The 25,457-nt window shown below is 41.7% G+C and overlaps 1 protein-coding gene across 1 annotated transcript in view; it reads right to left on the bottom strand.

Moving 5' to 3' along the window:
* LOC139464287 (secretin receptor-like) overlaps positions 1-25,457 on the bottom strand; it is a 170,401-nt gene that overhangs the window by 38,006 nt on the left and 106,938 nt on the right. Inside the window, exon 3 of the mRNA XM_071245810.1 lies at positions 556-652. Within this exon, the coding sequence (XP_071101911.1) occupies positions 556-652 (97 nt within the window). The remainder of the gene's footprint in view (positions 1-555; positions 653-25,457) is intronic.

Here is a 25,457-nt window from a genome sequence, read left to right as displayed (position 1 = left end):
TAATTATGCTATCTACGTGACAGAACCATTTTCCGTTTGATGCAAACGTTATCCCCAAATGTTTATGATTTTGAACATTCTTAACTTTACATTCATCAAAGTACAAGGTAATGAGGTCTGTGTGTGTGTGTGTGTTATTTAGGGTGTGTGTCGGTGTGGGTGTGCGTCGGTGGGGTTGTGGCTGAGGCTGTGTGTGTGTGTGTGTGTGTGTGTGTGTGTGTGAATGGAGGTGTTGGTGTGGGTGTCTGCCTGGGAGTGAAGATGGAGACGGTTATGTGAGTGTGAAAGATGGAGTTGGTGTTAGAGTCCGCTTGGGTGTCGAAGTATGGATGTGGATGTGGCAATGGCTGTGGGTATGTGCGTGGGTATGGGTGCAAGTATGGATATCTGTATCTGTGTGGATGTGGATGTGGATGTGTGTGTGTTGGTGGGTGATTATGAGGATAGGGATGTGCTCCCCTCCCCTCGTTATCTGTGTAACATCCATTATTCATTATAAATCAAGGTCACAGACTCAGTGACAGATAAATTAAAAATAAATAAACAGCGACCTACCTGTTAGTGTAGAGAGTGTAGAGTTATGACGCTCCTGACACTGAAGATAGGCCTTCTTGAGCACCTGCTGCTGCTTGAACTTCTCTAGCAACGTGATCTGGTGAGGAAGATGGGGATGGATGGTGTGATTCAGTTAGGTGTAAACCATAGTGAAGATGCGCTCAGGTAAAACTGTGCATTCACGTCAGATGTCGAGTTATAAAGTACAGCTTCAATTACAACTAAAGTATTGTTTTAGGAAACACACGTATGAATCCTTTAGGAGAGGTATAATTCGAGGAAACACACGTATAGATCCTTTAGGTGAAGTATAGTTTGGGGCAACACGCGTATCGATCCCATCGGTGAAGTATAGCTTGAGGAAACACACGTATGGATCCCATCGGTGAAGTACAGTTCGAGGAAACACACGTACGGACCTATCGGTGAAGTATAGATCGAGGAAACACACGTACGGATCTATCAGTGAAGTATAGATCGAGGAAACACGCGTACGGATCCTATCGGTGAGGTATAGCTCGAGGAAACACGCTCATGGTTTGTTTGCTGATGTAAAGTATAAAGCACATATGATGTCAGATTTATTCATTCATAACGACATCTTCGGGAGGAGGTCGTGTCCGGAACAAACGTGGCCGCGGAAATAGCTGTCAATCACTTGTATATCTTCTTTTTCACTTTTTTAAAAGACAACAAGACGATATGATCACATATCTTCTTAAATGTCTTGGTGTACAAGAATGTAGAAACAACAACGAAACGACTTTCATAGGAAACACGACTCACATACAACCCGTACTGGTCATCCTTTACCCGATCCACTGGACTAACCGAATTGCCTTACAGTGACCAGTCACAATCTGTTATTTACAACAATGTTCGCCACAATGTTGATAAACTGATTCCGTCAAATCATAGAACACGTGCAGAAACATCACAACTGTGCCCGTTACCAAGTCAAGATTCGTTGGAATATCACAAGCCTAACTTATTTCTGTCTAGTCTACACAGCCGACGTGCCTGTCATCCTGGTATGAAATCCCATCTGTACCTGTTGTCTGTCCTAAGCGTCAGGTTGTCAAGCGTTCAGGAGGGCTGTGAGTTAGTGTGACGGGTCAGTGGGCTTTGTCTCTCAAGCTCACTGTTAGTGCTTGCACGTCGGTAGTAACCATGGGGGTCGAAAGAACAAATTTATTGTTACCTTCATTCGATGGAACTTGATATGTCCCGATTCTAGTAGGGAGTAGATCTACTTCTGGTTGAACGAGGTTGATGATTGACGTTAACGCTTAAACGTCAGGATCACGTACGTACGTTTGTGTATGTCAAATTGATGCTGTTGGTATTAAACATATGATCTTTAATGAGAATTTACTCACACATCCGAATGAATTCTTCACATAATACTATTGTAGATATATCAATCAAGTACGTCAAGATAGCGTGGTTAAATATAACAAGGTGTAATCTCACTCAACGTACCGTTGCATAGGAAGTCGTTTTAGGAATCATAACCAACAGTGCCAAAAAGGAAAGGTCCAATCCTCAAACGAATTTAACTGAACGCCAGATTGTTAAACACTTTTACAGGTAAAGTTTCAGTTGTGTATCGGTGATCAGAAAGCATGTTACGGTTGATGTATCAACGAAGTAAATTATATGTATTAAACATACACGGCCTCACAACACAGATCTGATCAGCAACCTTTGTCGGCGAACAAACAATATGTACCTGCGTAAAATCTCCCAGGTGTCGTTTCATGATCAGCTTCATTAAACAACAGAAGCAATTATCCCGCCCGATATCAACAGGTATATGACTCAATATTGTTTACTTCGCATATGGAGTTGGCCTCATATCGGTTGAAGGAATGCCGTGTCAACGTGTAACTGCGTTATACAGGTGGTTATTTAAAGGCACATAATCTCACGCGACTGATCCATATCTTCGTTGATTGTAATATACATCACACGTCGCGTCTTGCTGTCACTCAGTTGAATAGCATGTAGAAAGAGCCCAGTCAAGTATATACGTTATCTGGACTGGTTCAAGCACTCGTGTAACACAATACAACGTGTATATGCGCGGATGGCGACTCTGAAAAGCAGATCAAGCTTGAAGTCATTCAACACTGTGATTATTGGGTAAAACGTTGTACATGAGGTGGGCAGGTTTCTTGTTCACGATCCTCGAAATACACATCTATCATCCAGAATAATTAACCCAGTGGTATTATATTCCGTGCGCTGTTTAGCTGTCCATTTCCTTATCCCGTGACGAATATCGAACTCTCGTCAACAGCTTGTTCAATCTCTGACGCGCACAGTGACCTTCTTAAGAACGTGTTCAGAGACGGAAAAGTTGGAAGTTATGTAATTTACTATTATTCTGTAAATGTAGCTTCAGGAGCGGACCCAGTTGTGATTGACAGCAATATACACATGTCTATTTCAATCACACGGCTGCCATTCAAACTGGAGTGTATGTATCAAGTGATCGGAGTGATCAAAGTAAGGGACTGGTTACACCAATGTGTGTACACCGGTGCCGAGGATGATATATATTTCTGGCGTTGTGTTTGTAAAACCTCCAAGAATGCACGTAAATCACGTGTGTGAGACGCTCACTGGCACACATGCACACGAGCGTGAAACAGCTGATTACAGAGATTCCCGTCCACGATTCATTTAGATAATACACGTGACATCACGGAAACGGCAACTCTGCAAAACTCTGCACCCATCCAATTTCCCTTCAACTGTTCCTTTTCCCTTCAATCATTTCACGACTCAGCCTTGAAATGAAAACCATCCATGAAACACGAAATATATACACAAATTTGCTTCCCTGAACACCGCGTCGAACAAACGTGTTCACCAAAAAACACGTTGCTGTTCATCTGAAGCCTCTTCAAACCTACTGATGAGTGTAGCGGGGTTGCTACATACGATCAACACAGTTCAACACCACCTAATACCTCACCAACAACAACACCCAGCTCCAGATCCCGTGTTTAACAACAAAGAAGGAATGTTTAAGGATACAGCAGCAAATCGCCTCAACGGCAGTCGAACCCATCGTTCATCTTTACGCTTGTCACAACAAGCCTGGATGGAATTGCATCCCGTGAACGTCTGGAATTGGATCAGATGCTTACAGTCATGGCCCATCCGCAACCTCTCTGACCAAAAGGTCTGGTATAGAATATTCTGCAAAATATCACCAACCAATCATTCTGCTATATGATATTGCAGTATTTCTGTTCTGAAAGATTCCCGTGAGGTAGGCTGTAGAGTATACATATCCTGATTATGAATAACAGGACTGCAATATGCATGTGCATGACGTCACACTACGATGAAGTTGACGACCAATGGATCGCCTCAATGGCTAGTGGATAGAGGGTCTGCCCGAAGTTGGGTGGTTCGATCCCGGCTGCGTCATACCAAAGAAGGTTAAAATATTGTACTTGTCCCCCTGCCTTGCACTGGGCATTAGGGACATAAAAGATGACTGGTCGACTCGGAGTCTACGTGCACCACAACTCCTGTATTAGTCCGGACAAGCACAACCAGGAACACACACGTGCGTGCACGTGACTATATAAGCGCAATAATCTTGCCCCCCAAGTTAAACCCAATTTCACCTCAACTCTACGACCTATGAATTATGATCGACCTGGCCCTTTCACTTGCGTTGGTCGCAAGCTTGACTTGCGTTACCTGTGGCCGAGCAAAGCACATGTGGACAAGCAAACGTTATAGTGGGACTATCGACCTAGCCACGAGTGTCAGGGCCATGCTGATAAGATTTGTGTGTGGTGCTATCAACATTTGGTTCTATTTTCAGTGGTTCGGAAAGCGATATTGTAAGTTGTGCTATAGACTGACACAAAGTCTTTGAAAATATATTTTTTAAATAGTTGCAACTTATTTTTTTCAAAGGAACCTTTCCTCCTCTGCTGTTTTCATGGAATCTAGGAAACTAGACTTGGTTTAGTTTGATCGAGGCTTGCCTACGATATATAAATATATATATATATATATATATATATATATATTTATCTATCTATCTATCTATCTATCTATCTATCTATCTATCTATCTATCTATCTATCTATATATATATATATATATATATATATATATATATATATATATAATATGTATGAGATATTGCAGTTTTTAGACATAATGACCGATGAATTGAAAGTAGTTAGACATGTATGCTAAAAGGTTTTGAAATAATTTTTTTATTACATTAAGAACTAACGAGAGAAAAATAAGATGTTTTTGTACTGTACACATGGCGAAAGTTGACGTCAATCGTCTTATGACGTCACAGCATAAGGTCCCTTTTCTCCCGGTGGGTCATATATATACAACGTTAAAGTCGAGTGTGTGAGTTCGTGTGTTGTCGGACGGGACTGCATGTGATGTATGCGCGTGTGCGTATTGTGTGTGTGTGTGTGTGTGTGTGTGTATTGTGTGTGCCTGCGGTGTGCGTGTGTGCGTATGTACATGTATGTCCGTTATATCGAACATGACACAATTGGTTTCATTTATTGATGTTCTCATACATATTTATGATTATATATTGCTTACTGCTGTCTTCAGCAACAATATTGTAAGCATCATTGTTGGAATAATAATAATAATTTTGTGGGACATAATCTCAATGTCAATGTTGATTCTGTAGATGGTTCTGTACTGCTGGTACAGAAATGTGTGTCAACAATCAAACGACGTGCCATATCAAATTGGCCCAGACTCGACCACTGCATCGAGTTTACGTGCAGTGTGTTGAGTGGATCAGCAACGGTATGAGTCATTCGCTTGGATGAAGTAGATTGGCCTGAAAAGTGAAACAGAAGGCTTTCTGTTTGCTCCTCAGGACCAGTCACTTCCCACTCGAAACCGTCAATATGTGACTCTGCCCCAAAATGTAAATACGAAATATGCAATGAATTTAATGAGATTGTCCAACTCATTGTCAGTGGATGCCCAGCTTTGGCACAAACACAACTACATAATGGAGTGGATCTATCATTTTATTACCGTCTTCGCCATGCTTGTGGTTTTGACACAGAGGTCCATCCATGGTACGACCCAGAATATGTAGAGGGCGTCACGGAAAATGATAAATACAAAATTGTTAGCGAGTCTTCACATACTCCGACAAATTCTGGGTGGGTTCGACCAGGCAGCGTTTCCTGTCGCTGTGTGGGCTGCGTGTAGAGGGGGCAAGGGCTTGAGCTGATGATGAGCCTAATCAGCCTTACTTTGCCAATATCACCTAAACCCTCTTTGCTGCATTTTTTATTTTAATCAGTAAATGATAATAATACCAACAAGCATAATAATAGTCTTATCATGTCATTTTGCAAACTTAATCCCAATTGTACACACAAAATGATGACGTGATCCCGTAACACACCTTCCTGTGTTATAAAGACTTACTACTGTTCACAAAACTGTCAGTTTGAATTCCAAAGGGAGGCCTAAAAGCCTCCCCATCGTGTACTCAAGTACGTGTAGATATACGGAAACCCATCACGGCTACCACAAAAAGAGATGATCCTAAATCATTCTTTGAGGACAATACCTACAATTCTAAATGTCGTGAAAGCAAGTCACCTCAAAGATCTTTTTCAGAGATTTCTAGAGCACTTTTTATCTCCCGTTTGACAGATCGCCTCGCGTATGACACTGCGTCGTCAACGCCAAATCCGTTTCGCCTTATAACGATGTTCTGCATTGCCCATATCTATCCACTCTGTGCGTGTGGGAAGGCTGGTGGACACTCTTTAGACAGCACTGGCCATCATGGAAGCCTACGACCGGAAGTTTGCCAGGGTGTTATGCAGGTTCCATATTTCAGTCCCAGAGGTACGTGTGTCCGGAAATAGGCGTCCAGTGTCACATATATACTTGATATTGGAGTCGACTATTGGGGACTAATATGAGGTGAGGTGAAATTGGGTTTAACAAGATTATTGCACGTATATAGCGACGTGTATGTACGTGTGTGTGTGTGTGTGTGTGTGTGTGTGTGTGTGTGTGTGTGTGTGTGTGTGGCTGCTTGTACTAGTCCGGACTGATGCCGATTTATGGTGCTAGCTCACTGAGATACCATGCCGCAGTTTAACAGCCCCCGCAGACACAGTATACTGACTCCGAACCGACCAGTCCTTGTTTTAGCCCCTTAATGCCGAGCGCCAGACAGAGTAACAACAAGTACCATCTTTAACGTCTTTTGGTATGACGCGGCCGGGGATCGAAGCCCGGACCTTCCGTTCTCTAGGCAATCTACCTCTAGACCAGGGAGGCGGGCCGGGGACTAATATGAAGATCGAATGGTCACAATATGTGCCCTAGTGTGCCCGGCGTGTTTCATGGCTTATGCCTTCAGTCCAACGCTATTACTACCCATCCGATATGAGACATCAACATTATGTACAGCCTCTTTAAGGATGTTGATATAATGTACAAGCTTTGTAAATATTTACCAAAATTTTGATAATGATGACTCCCTAAATAGAAGCCGACTACGCAAATGTCGTCCAAGTCCATGTCACGTACAGGTGGGTTAGTTTCATATTTCCCCGCATATTCTCACAACCCTCACGTCGATCATCTGCACCTTTTCTCCTAATACCGATTGTCAACTCTCTCCCACTTTTGGATGCAATCGTTCAGTCACTGCGTTTATCTCCGAAGCTCAGCTACATCTGTGAGGAACATCTTTCTAGACACTCCGCATACTCGAATCTCCAGAAATGACGTTATTATAGAACAATGATTTATCGTGAAATAAACTTCTTCATTCTTCACGCTTCATTCTTCATTGTTCTTTGCCATTTATCACGTAGCTACTTCTAGAAGTATCTTATAGAATCATCTGCTAGACCAACATTACCCACCCCATTCCTACAACCAGAAGTATCTGCTAAACCAACACTACCCACACCAATCTTACAACTAGAAGTGTCCGCTAGACCAACACTACCCATCCTTCACACAACTAGAAGTATCTGCTAGACCAACACTACCCATCCTTCACACAACTAGAAGTATCTGGTAGACCAACACTACCCATCCCATTCATACAACCAGAAGTATCTGCTAGACCAACACTACCCACCCCATTCATACAACTAGAAGTATCTGCTTGATCCACATTCTACACATCGCCATTAGGGCAGCAAAAACATCTTCGAGAACAGCAGTGCCGTCCCATTCTAGACCAGTGTTCCTCACTTAAGTTGATATTGGATGGGCAGTTGAATTACTATCCGTCCGGCAGCAAGAACCCATAAGCCAGAAGTCACCCATACAAGCATATACATATACCGATAATCTCTGCCATACTACATCACTGCAGCCAGCAGTCGAGGGCGTGAGGTGCCAGGACGTTCACTCAATCACAGCCAAGGGCCTGGCACTCACACTTCCCATACGTTATCAATGACAACTGCCGGTTGAGCGGAAGATGCTGTCAAGCCCCATACAGTAGACTTGTGGGGAAAGCCATATACCTGTCACAATACTTGCAAAGTGTTGCAACAAATACTTAACCGGTGGGGAAAGACCAGACTAATATTTTGTCTGTGAGAGATTTTATAACACGATACATCTCTCTCTTCAAAATATGTTTGAAATTCTGGGATGTAGCTAGCTAGACTTGCCTATAAATATTTTGTAGATTGGTTGTGATCACAATAAATGCAGATATTCGACAGTCATGGTGTGGAACTACGGAGACACCGATATTTGGTCTTGTGGCGGCTGTATCTATCAAATGCCGGTAGAAGGAGCTGGTAACGAGACTGTAAATCTCCCATCGCCACACAGGCACCATGTATATTCCCAGGGAGCTGAGAATGACAAGTCGAGTGCACACTGATTGTTGTTGTTGATGATGATGATGATGATGATGATGATGATGCCCTGGCCGTTTTTGAATATATGAACATGTATATAAATTTTAAATGTAATGTGTTTCGAAGAAGTATACTACTCAAAAGAAGTTAAGGATCCCCTGATTCTTTCATATTACAATAGTTAATCTCTCATGCCATGACATATTAACTTTACCAATATGAAAGAATCGGGTTATCCTTAACTTCTTTTGAGTAGTATAAATATTACCCAGCATGACGGTTCATGAGCCCTCGCTACTAAGAAAGTTCGGGTAGTGCCATTTGTATAGTTAAGTATACAATTTAACTACTGCTACAAGGGCATCCCAGTGAACACGGCTTTGTGCTGGATTGACTACTGGGGCATGTATACAATTGCAGTAGATGTACCGACCCAAGACGATCCGGGTTAGAATAGGCCTTCAGCAACCCATGCTTTTTCGTAACGGGACTAACGGGATCGGATGGTCAGGCTCGCTGACTTGTTTGATGCATGGATCGATGCTCATGATGTCAATCACTGGATCGTCCATACTCGATTATTTACAGACCGCCGTCATATAGCTGGAATATTGATGAGTGCGGCGTAAAACAACAAACCAACAGGAGTTGTACCATCATTTCAACAGTACTGTATTTCAATGTATGTGTTGCTTGACTGCCCTCGTATTACTATATACTTATACTTACATAATATACTGTGCGATCACATTAATTTTAGTGAGAAGAAGCAAGCGTCTCGTAATCAAAAGAATTAAGATATCAGAAATACCTGGTATGTAAAACTACATATGTCGTTAAAACTCGAGATTTTAAGTATAATATTAAAGATATGTTCCTTTTCTACAATAATGTTCCACAAATGTCATTGAAAACATTCAACAAACATGTATCATCTAAAAAGTCTTTAGTCTTTTGAAGTTTCCAACTTGTACTTAAAACGCACAAAAGTGTATCAACAATTTAATTCAGTGACATGACAATTCATATAAGTGTTTCGAAGTATTGAAGACGGAAAAATTATATATTAGATCAATTCTTGCCAAACCGCGAAGTCAAACTCACACAGTGTTGACATTACGTTTACTCTGAATCAGAATGTGACTAGGCAGAAAATGCAACAGTCACCGAAACACTGAAAAAATCAGGTCCAAAACACAACTTGGATACCCGTATTAACAAATCGAATAACCATTTCTTGTTTGGTTATTTTTAACCGCCATCAAATATGGCAATCCTGTCACCACAAAAAACAACAACAACAAAACAAATATAATGCTACCAAGATCACCAACAATGCATGTAGTTTACTCTTTCCTCGTGACATATATTCAAGAGGTAGTCTCTGAATACATCAAAAAATGTCTGACGGAGTTAAAAGTGATATTAAAAGAAATGGCTAAGTTTCGCTTCAAACTATTCATTACCTTTAAAGTAACCGATTCACTGCTGTTATTATGGGCACTGCATAAATACTGGTCACATCAATATGACATATGGCCTAGCGCGTGCACAACATATTATTATGAATAACAACGCAGATGTGTCTGACAGATAGCCGTAAGTATAGGTCTAATATCCTTGTTAAATAATATATATTGTACATTGAATCGAATTGCACTGGAAAACACTTCAGATATATATTTTCCGTCAATCATCTTGAGACTTAGCGGTTGAGTCATCTCATAGAGACAAAACATGTACTTTTGTGTTTTTATCTTTATTCATCTTTGTGGATAATTATTTTGTTTTCGTATTTCGTAAGTCCCAAATATAAAAAAAAAAAATATATTTTTTTTAAAAACGGTTGTGCGGGTGCTACCGGTAGAGCGAACGTGCTTACCCTTTTCGCGAGCATCTGGTGTCATCTGTAATGTTCACCGTTAGTTTGCTTTTATGACCTATGGAATCTGTTTCGGCGGACATTCAACATATTCTCTTGCGTTGGCGTTTTATATTTACTTGTTTCCACATAAAGCCAACAATTTAATGTACATACAGGTACATATAGATTGACCTGTGACAAACTGTGACTATTATCTATGTTACACGCCATCATTAAACTGAGAACTATAGAAACTCTGAGTTACGTCAACATGAATTCCATGAACGACAGTGTAAACAAGTGAGTTAGGGAATGTTTTTGGCAGGATATGCTCACCTTTTCGCGAACACCTTGTATCATTACTGTTTGATAGTGATTCATAAACACATGCTCATGATATAGTCGGAATCGTAAATCGACTCTGTTATATACATAGAATTCTGTTGGATATAGAAAGGGTTTTAGCGCGTTCTTCAACGCGGCAACATTACAGCTATATCAGGATGATCTGTAAATAATAGAGTCCGGCCCTGGACACCAGTGACCACGAACAACGCCGTCGGAACAGAATGACAAAGAAACACAAGAAACGATATGTCGTCAGACTGATATCTATACAAGATTCCCTTGTAGATCAGCATGCGAGCCCACCATAACCGCAGTTGGACTATGGTCAATGCACACATATATAGACAAATGTAAACTGTTATCTTTGGTCGACTATGTAGACAGAATAATTCCTTTATATCGAAGAAACTTTTCTTATGGCTATTAGGCAACTGTATAGCAGGATTCAACATCAACAGCAGTTTTATACAAGAGACAGTTTTACTGTTTAGAAAATATAATATAAAAGAAATACTGCTTGCTTATCTTAAATATGGCACTTTTATGGACAAACAGAGATGGTGCTCTGTGGTCAAGAAGGTTCTTGATCAATATGAACAGTCATTAAACTCTAGCGTGCCTCACAACAAACCAGGGCTACAAACCTTTTATGAAATTCACCCGACAGTGCGTATGCATCATTTGTGGAAAATAGCATACGTTCATCCAACACACAAACTCTACATATCATCCATGATATATCTGGCATCAGTAAAACCTGGTTATGTCACATGTACACTATGTCACACCATAGTACCGGACTGTACAAAACATGTCATCATTGACTGTGAAGGACTCATACAACAGAGAAATCAGATGTGCGATAAACTTTCTTCACTGCTGCATATAGACGATTTGATTAACTTTTGTGACCAGGATTACAATGAAATGTTGAACTGTTTGCTTGGAGGAGATCACAACACCTTATGTCGTGTTGATTTTAGCACTTGGATACGATTTGTGTTGGTTGTCTCAAAGTTTGTACATATTTGCAGGTTACACATCAAACAAAGCATGTTATAACCGTTACTGTTCACAAGCTCCTACCTAGAAGGACATTGTATTCATTATTTTTTTGGTATCTGCGTTTTGTTCACTACAGGTCATCTATGATTTGACCTAACTTACTGTCATATGTACTCTTCAATTATTGGAGGAAATAAAGAATGTCTGTCTGTCGTCGTCAGACTGATATCTATGCAAAGCTTCGTGGCGAATTAAGGACACATGCTCAAGTCATACACCAAGCATAAAGCACAAAGATCATCATTAGATACTCCTGCTATAATATAATATAATATAATATAATATAATATAATATAATATAATATAATATAATATAATATAATATAATATAATATAATATAATATAATATAATATAATATAATAATATAATATAATATAATATAATATAATATAATATAATATTCACTGACAAAGATTTAACCTCTGAATTCCAGAACCGTCGATTTTTTACAGTTTGGTGTTGCTTGAATCCGTCGGTTCAGAGGTGCGGTTTGATCGAATAGATATGCCATAATTTGTTGGCTGTTCCTTTTAGATGATATATGTATTGCTTCATTCGTGAAATGCTGAAATGATTAAGCTGCGGTAGCTTTTCTACACTGATGTACGAGTGGATGGAGAGGTGGGGTGGGGTAGGTGGTGGGGGTACTGAACCTGACACTCACAAGTAACCTTGTAGCGTGTCGACCCCTGGTGCTATGCGAGTCATATCAATGCTTTAATGCTCGGCAAGGTTCGGTGTTCAAAGGAAGTGATCACCTTTGTTGTGAGTGGGTGCACGTGGAAGCATGGTTCAGTAGGTGTGTGAATATAGTTTTACACTCCTTTCGCAATATTCCTGCAATTATATACTGACGGACGGACGTGTGAGCCAAGAGCCACCCGATCGCATCTATGTTCTTCCAAAACCACAGACTAGGAATATCAGAATAGGTACTCTAGCCAGACGCCCTTACTTTGCAAATTCCTAAGTAATCAATGGGCCTGTAAACATTTGTCTTGACTAACAAGACATCCCGAAGACAAGGTGAGTTAATTACTACCTACACTGTTTAAGATACATACGTTGTTGAAAGGTTACGGGAAAAACACGGATTCCGTCTTGATACCTGAAGAATCCACTTAAATGGGGGGTTTAACGAAGGTTATCAAGGGTACTGTTAGCGAAAACAATGTTCTTCGAATTGACTTAAGAGATATGTAGTGTCAGAACAAATATGTTAAGATTGTTCAAAATCCTAGATCCGGCTAAACAAGTCTTATATATATGTTTTGAAAAGCACAAACATTCGCGAATGAAGATAATCTACCAGCCTCGTTATTCTGATAAAAGTCCGTGAATAAATCTAAAAACATAATATATCAAATATTGAGGCTCTGCACGTTTCATGTGAGACGTAAACAAACATACACACGTTATACATGAACCTAAAAAAACAGTATAATATTTTGTACACAGTTTGACATCAGTTGTCTAGCGTCTCTCTTTGATTGACATGGAATCCCATCAACGCGATGGGGGCTTTACCAGAAATGCAATAACCAAGAACTGATGGGAAATAGAGGAGCCACACTTGATAAACTTACAACACTGATACAACTTGAAGTGGAAATTAAGCAAGTGTTCAAACATCCCTAAATACTTTTTAAACGATGAAACAGTGAACTTCCGGCTTAAATTCTCTTTAATGAAGCCATGTTGCCAGGGTGAGTAAACATTGCCAAATGTACCTTCTTATAAAACCATTATTCTTTCTACGTTCACGTAACACGTTTTGCTCTCGTTTAGGAGCCATCTACAGCTGGATCTACTCATTCCGCTCACCTTAGCATGACGCGTAATAAACAACAGAAATGACGGGGATATTTTTTATGACGCAGACTTGGAAATTCCGATTAATCAAACGTTAAGAACACATGCAATACGTAAATACCTAGCATATACCACACGTGCTTGACAGCGATGTCAGGGAGCGACCGATGCACGTGTAAGTTTGTTTGTTTGTTGTTTAACGCCGCAATAATCCTGCTATATGAATGTAAATAAACGAGTCTGGACCAGACAGTCCAGTGATTGACATCATGAGGATTGGGGTACGATGACATGCATCAACCAAGTCAGAGAGTCTGACAACCCGATCCCGTTAGTCGCCTCTTAAGACAAACACGCCAAGCATGGGTTTTTTGAAGACCTATTCTACCCCGGATCTTCACGGGTCGCACGTGTAAGTACAGATAGATAATGGATGGTTTGACCAATCGAGGCTACCAGCGGGTTTCGCACAAGATCCGGTTCAACAAAGCGCTCGTAGCACAACGACTGTGTCAACTCACGAGCCGGGTTGGGCGCTCTCAAACCTCGAATCATAATCAGGGCCAACCACCGAAGATCCGAGGTACAATTGATCCTAAGCAACCCATGCTTGTCGTAAGAGGGTGGGTGGTCAGGCTTGCTAAATTGGTTGATGCAACCCGCAAAGATCGGGGTTAGAATAGGTCTTCAGCAACCTGTGCTTGTCGTAAAAGGTGATTATGCTTGTCGTAAGAGGCGACTGACGACATTTTGTGGTCAGGGGCCTTGCTGACGTGGTTGAATCATGCCATCGTATCCCAATTGCGTGGATCGATGCTCATGATATCAATCACTGGATTGTCTGGTTTAGACTCGATATTGCTGTGTGCGGCGTTAAACAACAAACAAACAAACTTGGTTGAGGGATACCTTCGCATCCCAATTGCATAGATCGAGGGTCATGATGTTAATCACTGGATTGTCTGGTCCAAACTCGATCATATACAGACCGCCGTCATATAGCTGTAATATTGCCGAGTGTGGCGTTAAGCAACAGACAAACATACATAATGAAGGCGAACCTGGGATGCGAAAACACAATCAAAGGTTTCTGGCACACCCAAGAGACGCAACAGATGACTGTGCCACCCGTGCGCCGCGCTGAGGTTGTTTTGTACAAGAAGACTAAGCGCTGAAGCCTAACGAAGCAATAGATAATATTCATAAAACCTCAGTATCTGAACTGACAACCTAAGTGCTTTGATAACCGTTTTGACCGGTGAAGATCCGGGGTAGGTCTTCAGCAAGCCACGTTTGCCGTAAAAGGCGACTATGCTTATCGTAAGAGGCGACTAACGGGATCAGTTGGACAGGCATGTCATCGATCCCAACTGCGTGGATCGATGTTCCTGATGTGAATCACTAGATTGTTTTGTCCAGACTCGATTATTCACATACCGCCTTCATCCAGCTAGAATATTGCTGAGTGCGGCGTTAAACAACAAACAAACACACGATAACCGTTTTGGATAAAAACAGAACTGTGAATGTGAGTCATCTCTGCGCGGTGAACGTATTCCCCGAGCGCCTTGTTAATTAACGACCTCGTTAAACACTCAGAGCTAAATCAACCTACAGTTGACCTTTCGCCAAAGGGAAGGTAATTACATCCATACGGACGTTTAAGAATGTGTAGGCTCCTAATAACATGAAATGTTACATTTCCGGAAAATATTCGTCTTTTCATAAGTGACAGTATTTCGGCCATCATTGTGTGTATATTTAAATATTCAGGAAATCGTGTATCGTTTTACGGATCACATTGGACCACACTGCACTGTGTGTATCGTTGTGTCTCTTTTAAGGAACACGTCTTTACTTCGGGAACGTTAAATAGAGAATATTCTGCTTTGCCAATATGAAATTGGTGGTGAGGTGAGGTGAGGTGAGGTGAGGTGAGGTGAGGTGAGGTGAGGTGAGGTGAGGTGAAATTGGGTTTAACGTCGCGTTATTATGGCGCTTATATAGCGACGTGCATGCACGTATATGTGTGTGGCTGCTTGTACTAGTCCGGACTGATGCCGATTTATAGTGCCAGCTCACTGAGATACCATGCCGCAATTTAACATGAATACCCAACTCAGAGACAGTATACTGACTCCGAGCCGACCAGTCCTTGTTTTAGCCCATTTATGCCGAGCGCCAGACAGGGTAACAACAAGTACATTCCGTCAATCTTTTAACGTCTTTTTGTATGACGCGGCCGGGGATCGAACCCCGGACCTTCCGCTCTCTGGGCGGACGCTCTACCACTAGCCCACGGAGGCGGTCTGGTGGTTAGTAGACGATACAGTGCATTAACGAAGGTATAGATTTGCAAACAAACCACACAAACACATAACGAGAACAGGCAACATGCTTCACACTTTACGTACTGTCTTCGCGAGTTTCCAATTCTAAAGATTTGGGATGTGATGCAATGCCATTCTCCTAAAATGTGTATTTTTTAAAGATACGGTATTGACTTTCAATACGTCTAACATTTATATACAATGGAAATAGTTGTGTGAAAAACAGAGTCGTCATTTTATCTTGTGTCTTCTAGCCCTTAAATATTTAAAGTATGGTTACATGTCCATGGATATATAATTTAAAAAGATCCATATTTGATGGAAATCTTCAATAAATCATAATGGTTTCCACAAACTAATGATTTTATGTTTCGCCGCAGTTTTACTTCGACTTACCATTAAAGACATGTTAATCAAACTTAATCAATCGTATTAACGTTTTAAAATAATCAGTCTAGTTATTAACTATAATGAAAACATCAACGCGGAAAAAAACTATTCATTTAAAGTTACATTCAAAGCATCAACATTACGACTTATTTAGCAGCCTGGTACCACAGCACAAGAAATTCGTGTTCTGACAATGTCTTTGTAATCCCGTCTTTTTAAACTTCACATGAAAGGACATAGTGAAAGCGTCCTCTTTGTGCTAAATGACTATCGTTACTTTACATCTTTATGAAACATTGGCAATAATCTTTCTGACGTCAACAGCAGTGTTTCATATTGAATAAGACCCCAGATGTAGTCAGAAATACGAGATCAAACAAACGAATTTACTTGGGCTTCAAAGCAGACCCGGGAAATAAAAACGACAAAACCCATTCCATATTTATAAGAAATCTTTTTTAAAAGCAGAGTCGATTATACGATTCCAACTGTACCATGTGCATGTGTTTATGAATCACTATGAAATGATAATGATAACAGGTGTTCGTAAAAAGTTCTTGACCGAATGGATGCTAAGAAAAGAGGCTTTTAACAATCTAGTTTTAGACAACTTCTTTTGACTGTCTGTAAGGACGTTTCATGGGTACATCTTTCTCCGCCATCGGTTTCATGCCTTTATGGTCACGTGGAAGACCCGGGTTCGATTTCCCACATTGTTACTATGTGTGAAACCCGTCTCTGGTGACCCCCACCGTGACATTGTGGAATATTGCTAAGTGCGGCGTAAACATATACTCACTCATATATGTCCTTTACAAATGTTAGGTCGGCATGTCCGTAAAACCAAGGAGTCAGTAAAAAGCCTTATTATGTACGTATGCCACATATATTTGAAGAAATGATCAAAGCTAAAGGCTTTTATCGCAAAGTACCGACCATACATTAACGTCTCCCAGACCATCCCATGCAACTATTGCAGGTTGTCAGTATCACTCATGAAAAAGGTCACATGTCTGGACTGTATGGATGCTGAGAAAGAGGCCTTTAACAGTCTATAGATTCCCAAGTCAAGTTTACACACAAAAACACAAAATCGATTGAGTTGTATCAAGTCGAACCCCTTTCTGGTTAATGAAGAAAATACACATAAACATTCAATCCATCAAGCATTTCTGACGAAGTTGAACATGAAAAGTGTGTTGACTTCTCGACACGACATAAGCTAATGCAACCTTCCATATGGGCTTCTGAATCCTAGATTAAAGATACTGGGGCTCCTAAAACCCTTCACGTCAGAAGTAGAAACATGCAAACAAATAACCAACGATCACGACACGAAACACCCACTGAGAAGTATAAGAGCTAACGTTGCGAGTATACGCAATCAGTTACCAGTTGTCATCACCTAGTGCAACGCGTCTACACATATCTCCTTTCACCAATCGTAAGGCAAAGTCTATTTCTCATGTACACAAAACACCTTGCCAACACAGACACGCATTTCTCAGCACGCACGCAGCATTCCGATAGCAAATTGCTCATTCCTGAGTGTACTCTTGTGAACCGTGAAACAAGATGGTTCAATTTGCTCACGTCTGTTTGACCGGAGCCAAGAAAAGGACATTGAGTGAACCCCCAGCATACCATCTGTTAAACAGATCTCAGAGTAAAGAATCCATGCACAATGTTATACGTCATTAATATTTTCTCCTGTAAAAATGTACTTCACGTCTAATCTAATTTAACTGGGTGATGTACAAAGTTTATGTTTATGTACAATGATAGAAAATTCATGTAGCGGCGATACTGGTAGTTCAATACTAAGAAGTTAAGGACCACCGAATTATTTCATATTACTGAAGTTAATCTGTCACATTTCGTAATATGAATGAATCGGGTGGTCCTCCACTTGTTTTGCTTAGTATATTTGGGACTATGATCGATATTAGCTGGTTTTTCCCTTGTCTTAACTAAAATGAAACCTAAGTTTCTTCTGACATAAAGTGACAAGAAGGGCAAGGCTTAAAGCCTTCGCTCAACCCAAGTACAAGGGAGCAAGTGTTGTACGCTCTACAAGTATATCCCGCCCTGCAAATACCTGAGTGTGGGTTTAGTAGTGGAAGATAGCATGAGGACCCTCATCGGGGCACGATAGCACAGTGTGGCCTCCCGATCCTCTTTGTCATTCACACGTCATGCTTGGGATGAAAACATGTTGTTTTATTTGACTAATTCTGACTGCACACAGCGTCCAGACCAAAACACGTTAATTCCACAAACGTTTGCATTATTCCTGAGAAAATAAATACTGATAAAGGACTTGATCTACATCTGCAGACAATAATCATAGTTTTCATTTGTCTTTCACAAATGGGCCAACATATATGTGCGTATCTGTTACCAATGATATTACTACTTGCATCGACGACAAATGTATAAGAGCTTACTTTTACTACACTGTAAGGAAATGCGAAAAGATAGTGGAAGCAGCTTTGCGGTTCCTGAATAAGGATGATTGGAGGTTTAACGTCATATTACAACAGATTCTGTTTTCACAAGGAACCGATTTGATACCAAGCTGTCGTTCATCAGCGTTTATCTATTGCCACATAAATACCAGTAACAGATGTTAATTGCCGTCGGTATCTTTGAGTCGCAGCATCTGATAAAGGTCCTCGCAATCAGAAATAGAAAACTTGACGATAAGAGATATATATGTGTGTGTTGATGAATTGTGCATGCGCAGCTATAAAGATACAACACTGCCCGAAATGTTGGATGTCTGTTTGAAGAGAACATCGACCTTTTAGAATGTCCTGGTTGCTTGCATGAACACCTATCCAAGACGTCGGGGCAGGATGACAGTCGGGTGCTACATCGTCACTACCGATTTTCATTGCTTGGTACTTAGAACAAGCCGTGGTCTAGTGGATTAAGTGTCTGTCTGAGTGGGGTATCTATGTCAAAATGTGGCATGGTATCTCAGTGGGCTAGCACTATAAAACCGACAGTAGTCCGGATTGGTACAGTGCGGCGTTAGACAACAGACAACAAACAAACAAAACATAGCCATTATAATTACTGATCTTCATCACTTGGTTCTTATCACAATCGCCGCGAATAGCTGCAAAATTGCTGATGCGGCATTAAGCAATATTCACTCACTCACTCACTCACTCTTATTACAAGCGTCCGCATCCGTGGCCTAGTGGATAGAGAGTAGCCCGGAGAGTCCGTGTTTCGATCCCCGACCGCGTCATACCAAAAGAAGGTAAAACATGTCTGGCGGTTAGCATTGAGGGGACTAAAGCAAGGACTGGTCGGCTCGGAGTCTGTATTATGTGTCTGATTGGGATATTATAGTGCGACATGGTATCACAGTGGGCGAGCACTATAAAACCGGCAATAGTCCGCAGACACAGACCACACACACATCTGAATGTCCGCATTAAAGAGATGGAACTGCGTGTGTGATAGTTATCTGTGGCGAGTATTTTAGTTGGTGTCTAAACATTTTCCATTGACCTTGATGAACGAACACACGCACGCACGCACGCACGCACGCACGCACGCACGCACACACACTTGTAATAAATAATGGAATCTCGAACAATGCTGTCTAAAACTCCAACGCCAAAGTCAACGCCAACGCCACCACAACATCATCTCCCATATCGATGTTCCACCGGGGGCTACAACCTTATATCAAACCACGTCGTGATAGGTGTTCGATCAAAGCTATTATATTGGTGTTTACACTTTGATAAATGAAGCCGCCTAACAACAGTTCGCTTATTGGCGTGTACATTCTCTTACAAACCCAGGAGCACACATTTATAACACAAACGCCCCCATTCCATTATCCTCATCTCATCTTCAGCAGCCCACACTTACCCCCTTTTAAGCTCTGACATAAAACTGGCCCATTAATACTCCTTTGTAGATTATTTATTTAATCGAATACATAACTTAATGTCGGGGATCGTATGTTAGTCTTTTCGGCCGGACCGTGTGATGACAGGCGAGTGTCTCTTCAGGGAACAACGTGCTAGTCTACACTCAGTTTCAGGAAGCATTAACGTATTGAATATCAGTTCAATAATTCTCTTTGCTGATGTTTGGGGGATGACTGATACCCTGAAAGGCAACGAGGGTTTTGATCACGTGTATCGATGTTTGCCAGGACCGTTCACATACATGTAGGTGTGAGATCGAATTTAAGCACCTGCACAAGGCGGACGTTTACAGACATATAGTGTCCAAATAAGTAAGTGGATATTCGAAAACAACAGATGCTTTCTGAAAGAGACCTGAAATACAAAGAGGTAGGGAGCGAGGGTAATGAAAGAAATACAAGGGTTGTAACATGACAACAAAATAACGCGTTGGCGGTGTATTGTCACGGTACAAACAAACACGAAAGATGACAGTGCGTGTTGTCAAAATATGAAAGTTTTTATCAATAATGAGTCATGCCCAATGATTGATCACACATTCGTGTATACGCTGTGGCCTGGTCCGAAGGAGTCTTTATCACTCCTCTTTCAGCGCCTGGCCCAGTTCATCTGACGTAGGGTACGTGTTGACGTCGACATGCACGTCTCCCGATCATGTCCCAGACGTCCTCTATGGCGGAAAGGTCAGATTACATTCTGGTGATGTTTGGCTGCTGGGAGGAGACACTTACGACATGTGCACGGTGGACACGAGCGCTATTGTCTTGAAAGACAAAACGTGGACCTGTGGGGCGCTCAAACGGTACAAGGACTGGCGCCAGTACGCTGTCTCGGTAGTACTGTCCACTGACCCTTCCATGGACAACATGCAGTGGCGTTCTGGCAGTCATAGTTTGAAGCCTGCCAAAAGCCCTCATGCATTCATATCGTTGTTCCCAAACCTGATCACAAATACTGCATAAAAGCAATATAACACAGCTTACCTGCTACGAAAGATAATGAAAACCAAGAATACTGATAGCTCAGAGATATTAGAAGACCTTTCTCTGAAGTGTCAAAATAAAAAAAAACCGCCCCTACCCATGTGCACAGAGGAACTGTATGGTCTACGTGCAATGTCTTGGGTGTGTAGGGGCCTAGGGGATTGGTTCCTAAACCGTTCTTTTCATGTTTTCTCACATTTTTCAAAGCTGATCTTTCTTCTAACGACCGATCTTAACATTATGTTTTTATATCCCATGACCCCTTCCGTATTTTTGAGAGAAATAAATAACTTTCATCATCTCAGTAATAATATAGTCTTCAAGTTGCCATAGCGAGAACCAAGGTTGAAGGAACGTGTAAGATCATATCGGGAGTCACACCGTCTGGGTTTAAATTGAAGCAGACGCTCTGAAGGCAGAAACAGCGATAGTGACGAATGATAGATAATCTTCTTCGAAATATGAGTAATAAACCCGTCAAAAGAGTTGAAAAACACCCCAACGTACTGATTATTTGTTTCAAAACACTGAAAAGTGATACAGCGTGGTATGTGAGAGACTCTACACATGTCAGGTATGGTATTTTCGCAGGTACTTCAAACAGACAGATGGCGCAAGGTAACAAAAAACGGTTAAATACTATTTTGTTTGTTTGTCGTTTAACGTAAATATTCCAGCTATATGACGTCGGTCTGTGTAAAATCGAGTATGCACCTGACAATCCAGTGATTGACAACATGATCACCGTTCCACGCAATTTGGATTCGATGACGTGCAATAACCAAGTCATTGATCCCGTTTGTCGCCGCTTGCGAGAAGCATGGATAGTTGAAGATCATTTCTAATATATCACCGGATCTTCATGGGAGGTTAAATACTGTGAAGCTTAGATTGTGGGCACCTAAGGTTCACTGACAGTGGTAGTAGTTGGGTTGGTGAACGGTATAAAGGTATATTGAGGTTTGTGAGAACACCACATTGGAGTTTGTGAGAACATCACATTGAAGTTTGTGAGTAGAACACCACATTGGAGTTTGTGAGAACATCACATTGAAGTTTGTGAGTAGAACACCACATTGGAGTTTGTGAGAACATCACATTGAAGTTTGTGAGGACATCACATTGAAGTTTGTGAGAACACCACATTGAAGTTTGTGAGTAGAACACCACATTGAAGTTTGTGAGAACACCACATTGGAGTTTGTGAGAACACCACATTTGAGTTTGTGAGTAGAACACCACATTGGAGTTTGTGAGAACACCACATTGGAGTTTGTGAGAACACCACATTGAACTTTGTGAGGAGAACACCACATTGGAGTTTGTGAGAACACCATATTGAAGTTTGTGGGTAGAACACCACATTGGAGTTTGTGAGAACACCACAATGAACTTTGTGAGTAGAACACCACATTGAAGTTTGTAAGGAGAACACCACATTGGTACCTCTATCTGATAGGCCCGCGCAATATTTTCGATATGTTGTCAGAATATTCATAGTTGCAAATAATCAATGTATATTATGCCTTAACTGCCCGAGGAGAAGGTGGCCATAACTTTCCCAGTGAATCTGGTCCAATTAAACGTTTGGGTTTAGGAGATCCCAAGTGTAGCCACTTCGTGGATTCTTCTTTTCTTTGGGGATCACAGTGATCGATCCTAAATTGAAAATCTTCTAGATTGTGATTATACATGGCTCGAACAGGGCATTGGAGGTGATGACCCGCGTAGCCTTCATTTCAGCCGATAGCGTTCTAGGGACCCATTGCACACACCTTTGACATGTGTAGGTGTTCATGAAGGATTATCCTGTCTCCTGGAACTCATGGAGCGAAACGCGCCTTTTGTTAAGAAATTGAAGACGGTATCAATGTAACATGCCTCTGGCAGTGCTAGTGTTGGGTCGACCATAGCGAGGGTCACCTTAATACTCCCCCCTTCCCCATGTTGGAATTCCTTCCCCCAACGTATAATTGTGGCATATTATAAGTCGGCCTGCCCATAAACAGCATGCGACCGTTCATCAATATTCTTTGGTGATTGACCCCCTAGGGTAAAACCTTTGATGACTCCTCTACACTTAGTTTTGTCCTACCCGTCGAAGTCAATTATCAGCCGGTGGAGTGAGGCACGACGAATTGTGAACGATGACAACCACAGGTCAATACATGTGACACACGTAAGCATAACAATAAAATAGGTATGCCAGGCTAAAATCTTTCTGATATCCAATCGTATATTATTTGAATGTCTGCCCCTTTGGTACACGTATGTGGTGAAGTACGCAAGCTTTGTGCAAACAAATACACAGGGTACAGCTGTTTACATGCCAGACAACTTCGAACATGCTTGCATGGCAAAGCGTACACCTTGTGGAATATGCGATCCTTTTGGCTATGAAGCAGCTGCGCGTTAGCATGGTCACTCGTCCAGCTGTTGAAGTGTGTGGCAGCATGGTCCCTTGTACAGCTGTCGAAATGTGTGTCAGCATGGTACCTTGTACAGCTGTTGAAATGTGTGGCAGCATGGTCACACGCACAGTTGTTGAAATGTGTGGCAGCATGGTCACAGGCACAGTTGTTGAAATGTGTGGCAGCATGGTCACTCGTCCAGCTGTTGAAATGTGTGTTAGCATGGTCCCTTGTACAACTGTTGAAATGTGTGACAGCATGGTCCCTCGTACAGCTGTTGAAATGTGTGACAGCATGGTCCCTCGTACAGCTGTTGAAATGTGTGTCAGCATGGTCACACTTACAGCTGTTGAAATGTGAGTCAGCCTATTTACACGTATAGCTGTTTAATGTGTGTCAGCATGGCCCCACGTCCTGCTGTTGAAATGTGTTTCAGCTTAGTCACACGTCAAGCTGTTGAAACGTGTGTCAGCATGGTCACACGTACAACTGTTGAAATGTGTGTCAGCCTTGTCCATCGTACAGCTGTTAAAGTGTGTGTCAGCATGGTCCCTCGTACAGCTGTTGAAATGTGTGGCAGCATGGACCTTTGTACAGCTGTTGAAATGTGTGGAAGCATGGCCACTCCAGCTGTTGAAATGTGTGTCAGCATGGTCCCTCGTACAGCTTTTGTAATGTGTGACAGCATGGTCACTCCAGCTGTTTAAATGTGTGACAGCATGGTCACTCCAGCTGTTTAAATGTGTGACAGCATGGTCACTCCAGCTGTTTAAATGTGTGTCAGCATGGTCCCTCGTACAACTGTTGAAATGTGTGACAGCATGGTCCCTCGTGCAGCTGTTGAAATGTGTGACAGCATGGTCCCTCGTACAGCTGTTGAAATGTGTGACAGCATGGTCCCTCGTACAGCTGTTGAAATGTGTGACAGCATGGTCACACGTACAACTGTTGAAATGTGTGTCAGCATGGTCCCTCGTACAGCTGTTGAAATGTGTGACAGCATGGTCCCTCGTACAACTGTTGAAATGTGTGACAGCATGGTCCCTCGTGCAGCTGTTGAAATGTGTGACAGCATGGTCCCTCGTACAGCTGTTGAAATGTGTGACAGCATGGTCCCTCGTACAGCTGTTGAAATGTGTGACAGCATGGTCACTCCAGCTGTTGAAATGTGTGTCAGCATGGTCACACGTACAACTGTTGAAATGTGTGACAGCATGGTCCCACGTACAGCTGTTTAAACGCGTTGCAGCAAAATTACACAATATTAAAGAAAGTCGGAATGTAAGTTATCACAAATGAGTCAATAAAAGGTCAATCTGTGATGACGTCTGTTTATGAGTGGGCGTTGTTCTCAGTACCTACTGTTGCATCTATATGCCTCAAAGACTGCACTGCATTTTCACCGCATGGACGGAAGGAGTCTGTGGATCGGAGCTTCTGGAATCCTAGCCCTCTCGTCCTGCAATGGGTGTAAAACTTCTGAAGCATCTGGGATGACGGTTTACGTTGACCGATGTGTCTATCGGCGTCATCCCAAAAATGTTCTATGGGGTTAAGATCTGGCGATTTGGAAGGCCATGGGTGAACTCTACTGTTCTCATTCGGTAGATAGTCAACAGTTGCAGAATGCGGCCTTGTATCATCTTGATGGAACATCTGTCGGTCAAGAATGGGAACCGTGTGATGTCGTAAAATTCCATCGCTGTAGCCTGGGAGTCTACTAGTATGTAGTTGCTTAGTAAAGTTTCCCTGCTGTAGCGAATAGCTATTAAATTCTCCCTACGTGCTCAAGGCTTGATCTCTGCGTGTAGGATATGGCCTCCCACACCATGACACTACCTCAACCAATTCGGTCAAG

This window comes from Haliotis cracherodii, unplaced genomic scaffold (genome assembly GCF_022045235.1).
Source record: "Haliotis cracherodii isolate W230 unplaced genomic scaffold, xgHalCrac1.p SCAF_17, whole genome shotgun sequence".
Lineage (NCBI taxonomy): Eukaryota > Metazoa > Mollusca > Gastropoda > Lepetellida > Haliotidae > Haliotis > Haliotis cracherodii.
The sequence above is the reverse complement of the archived record's forward strand: the minus strand, read 5'-3'. Positions and strand labels throughout refer to the sequence as shown.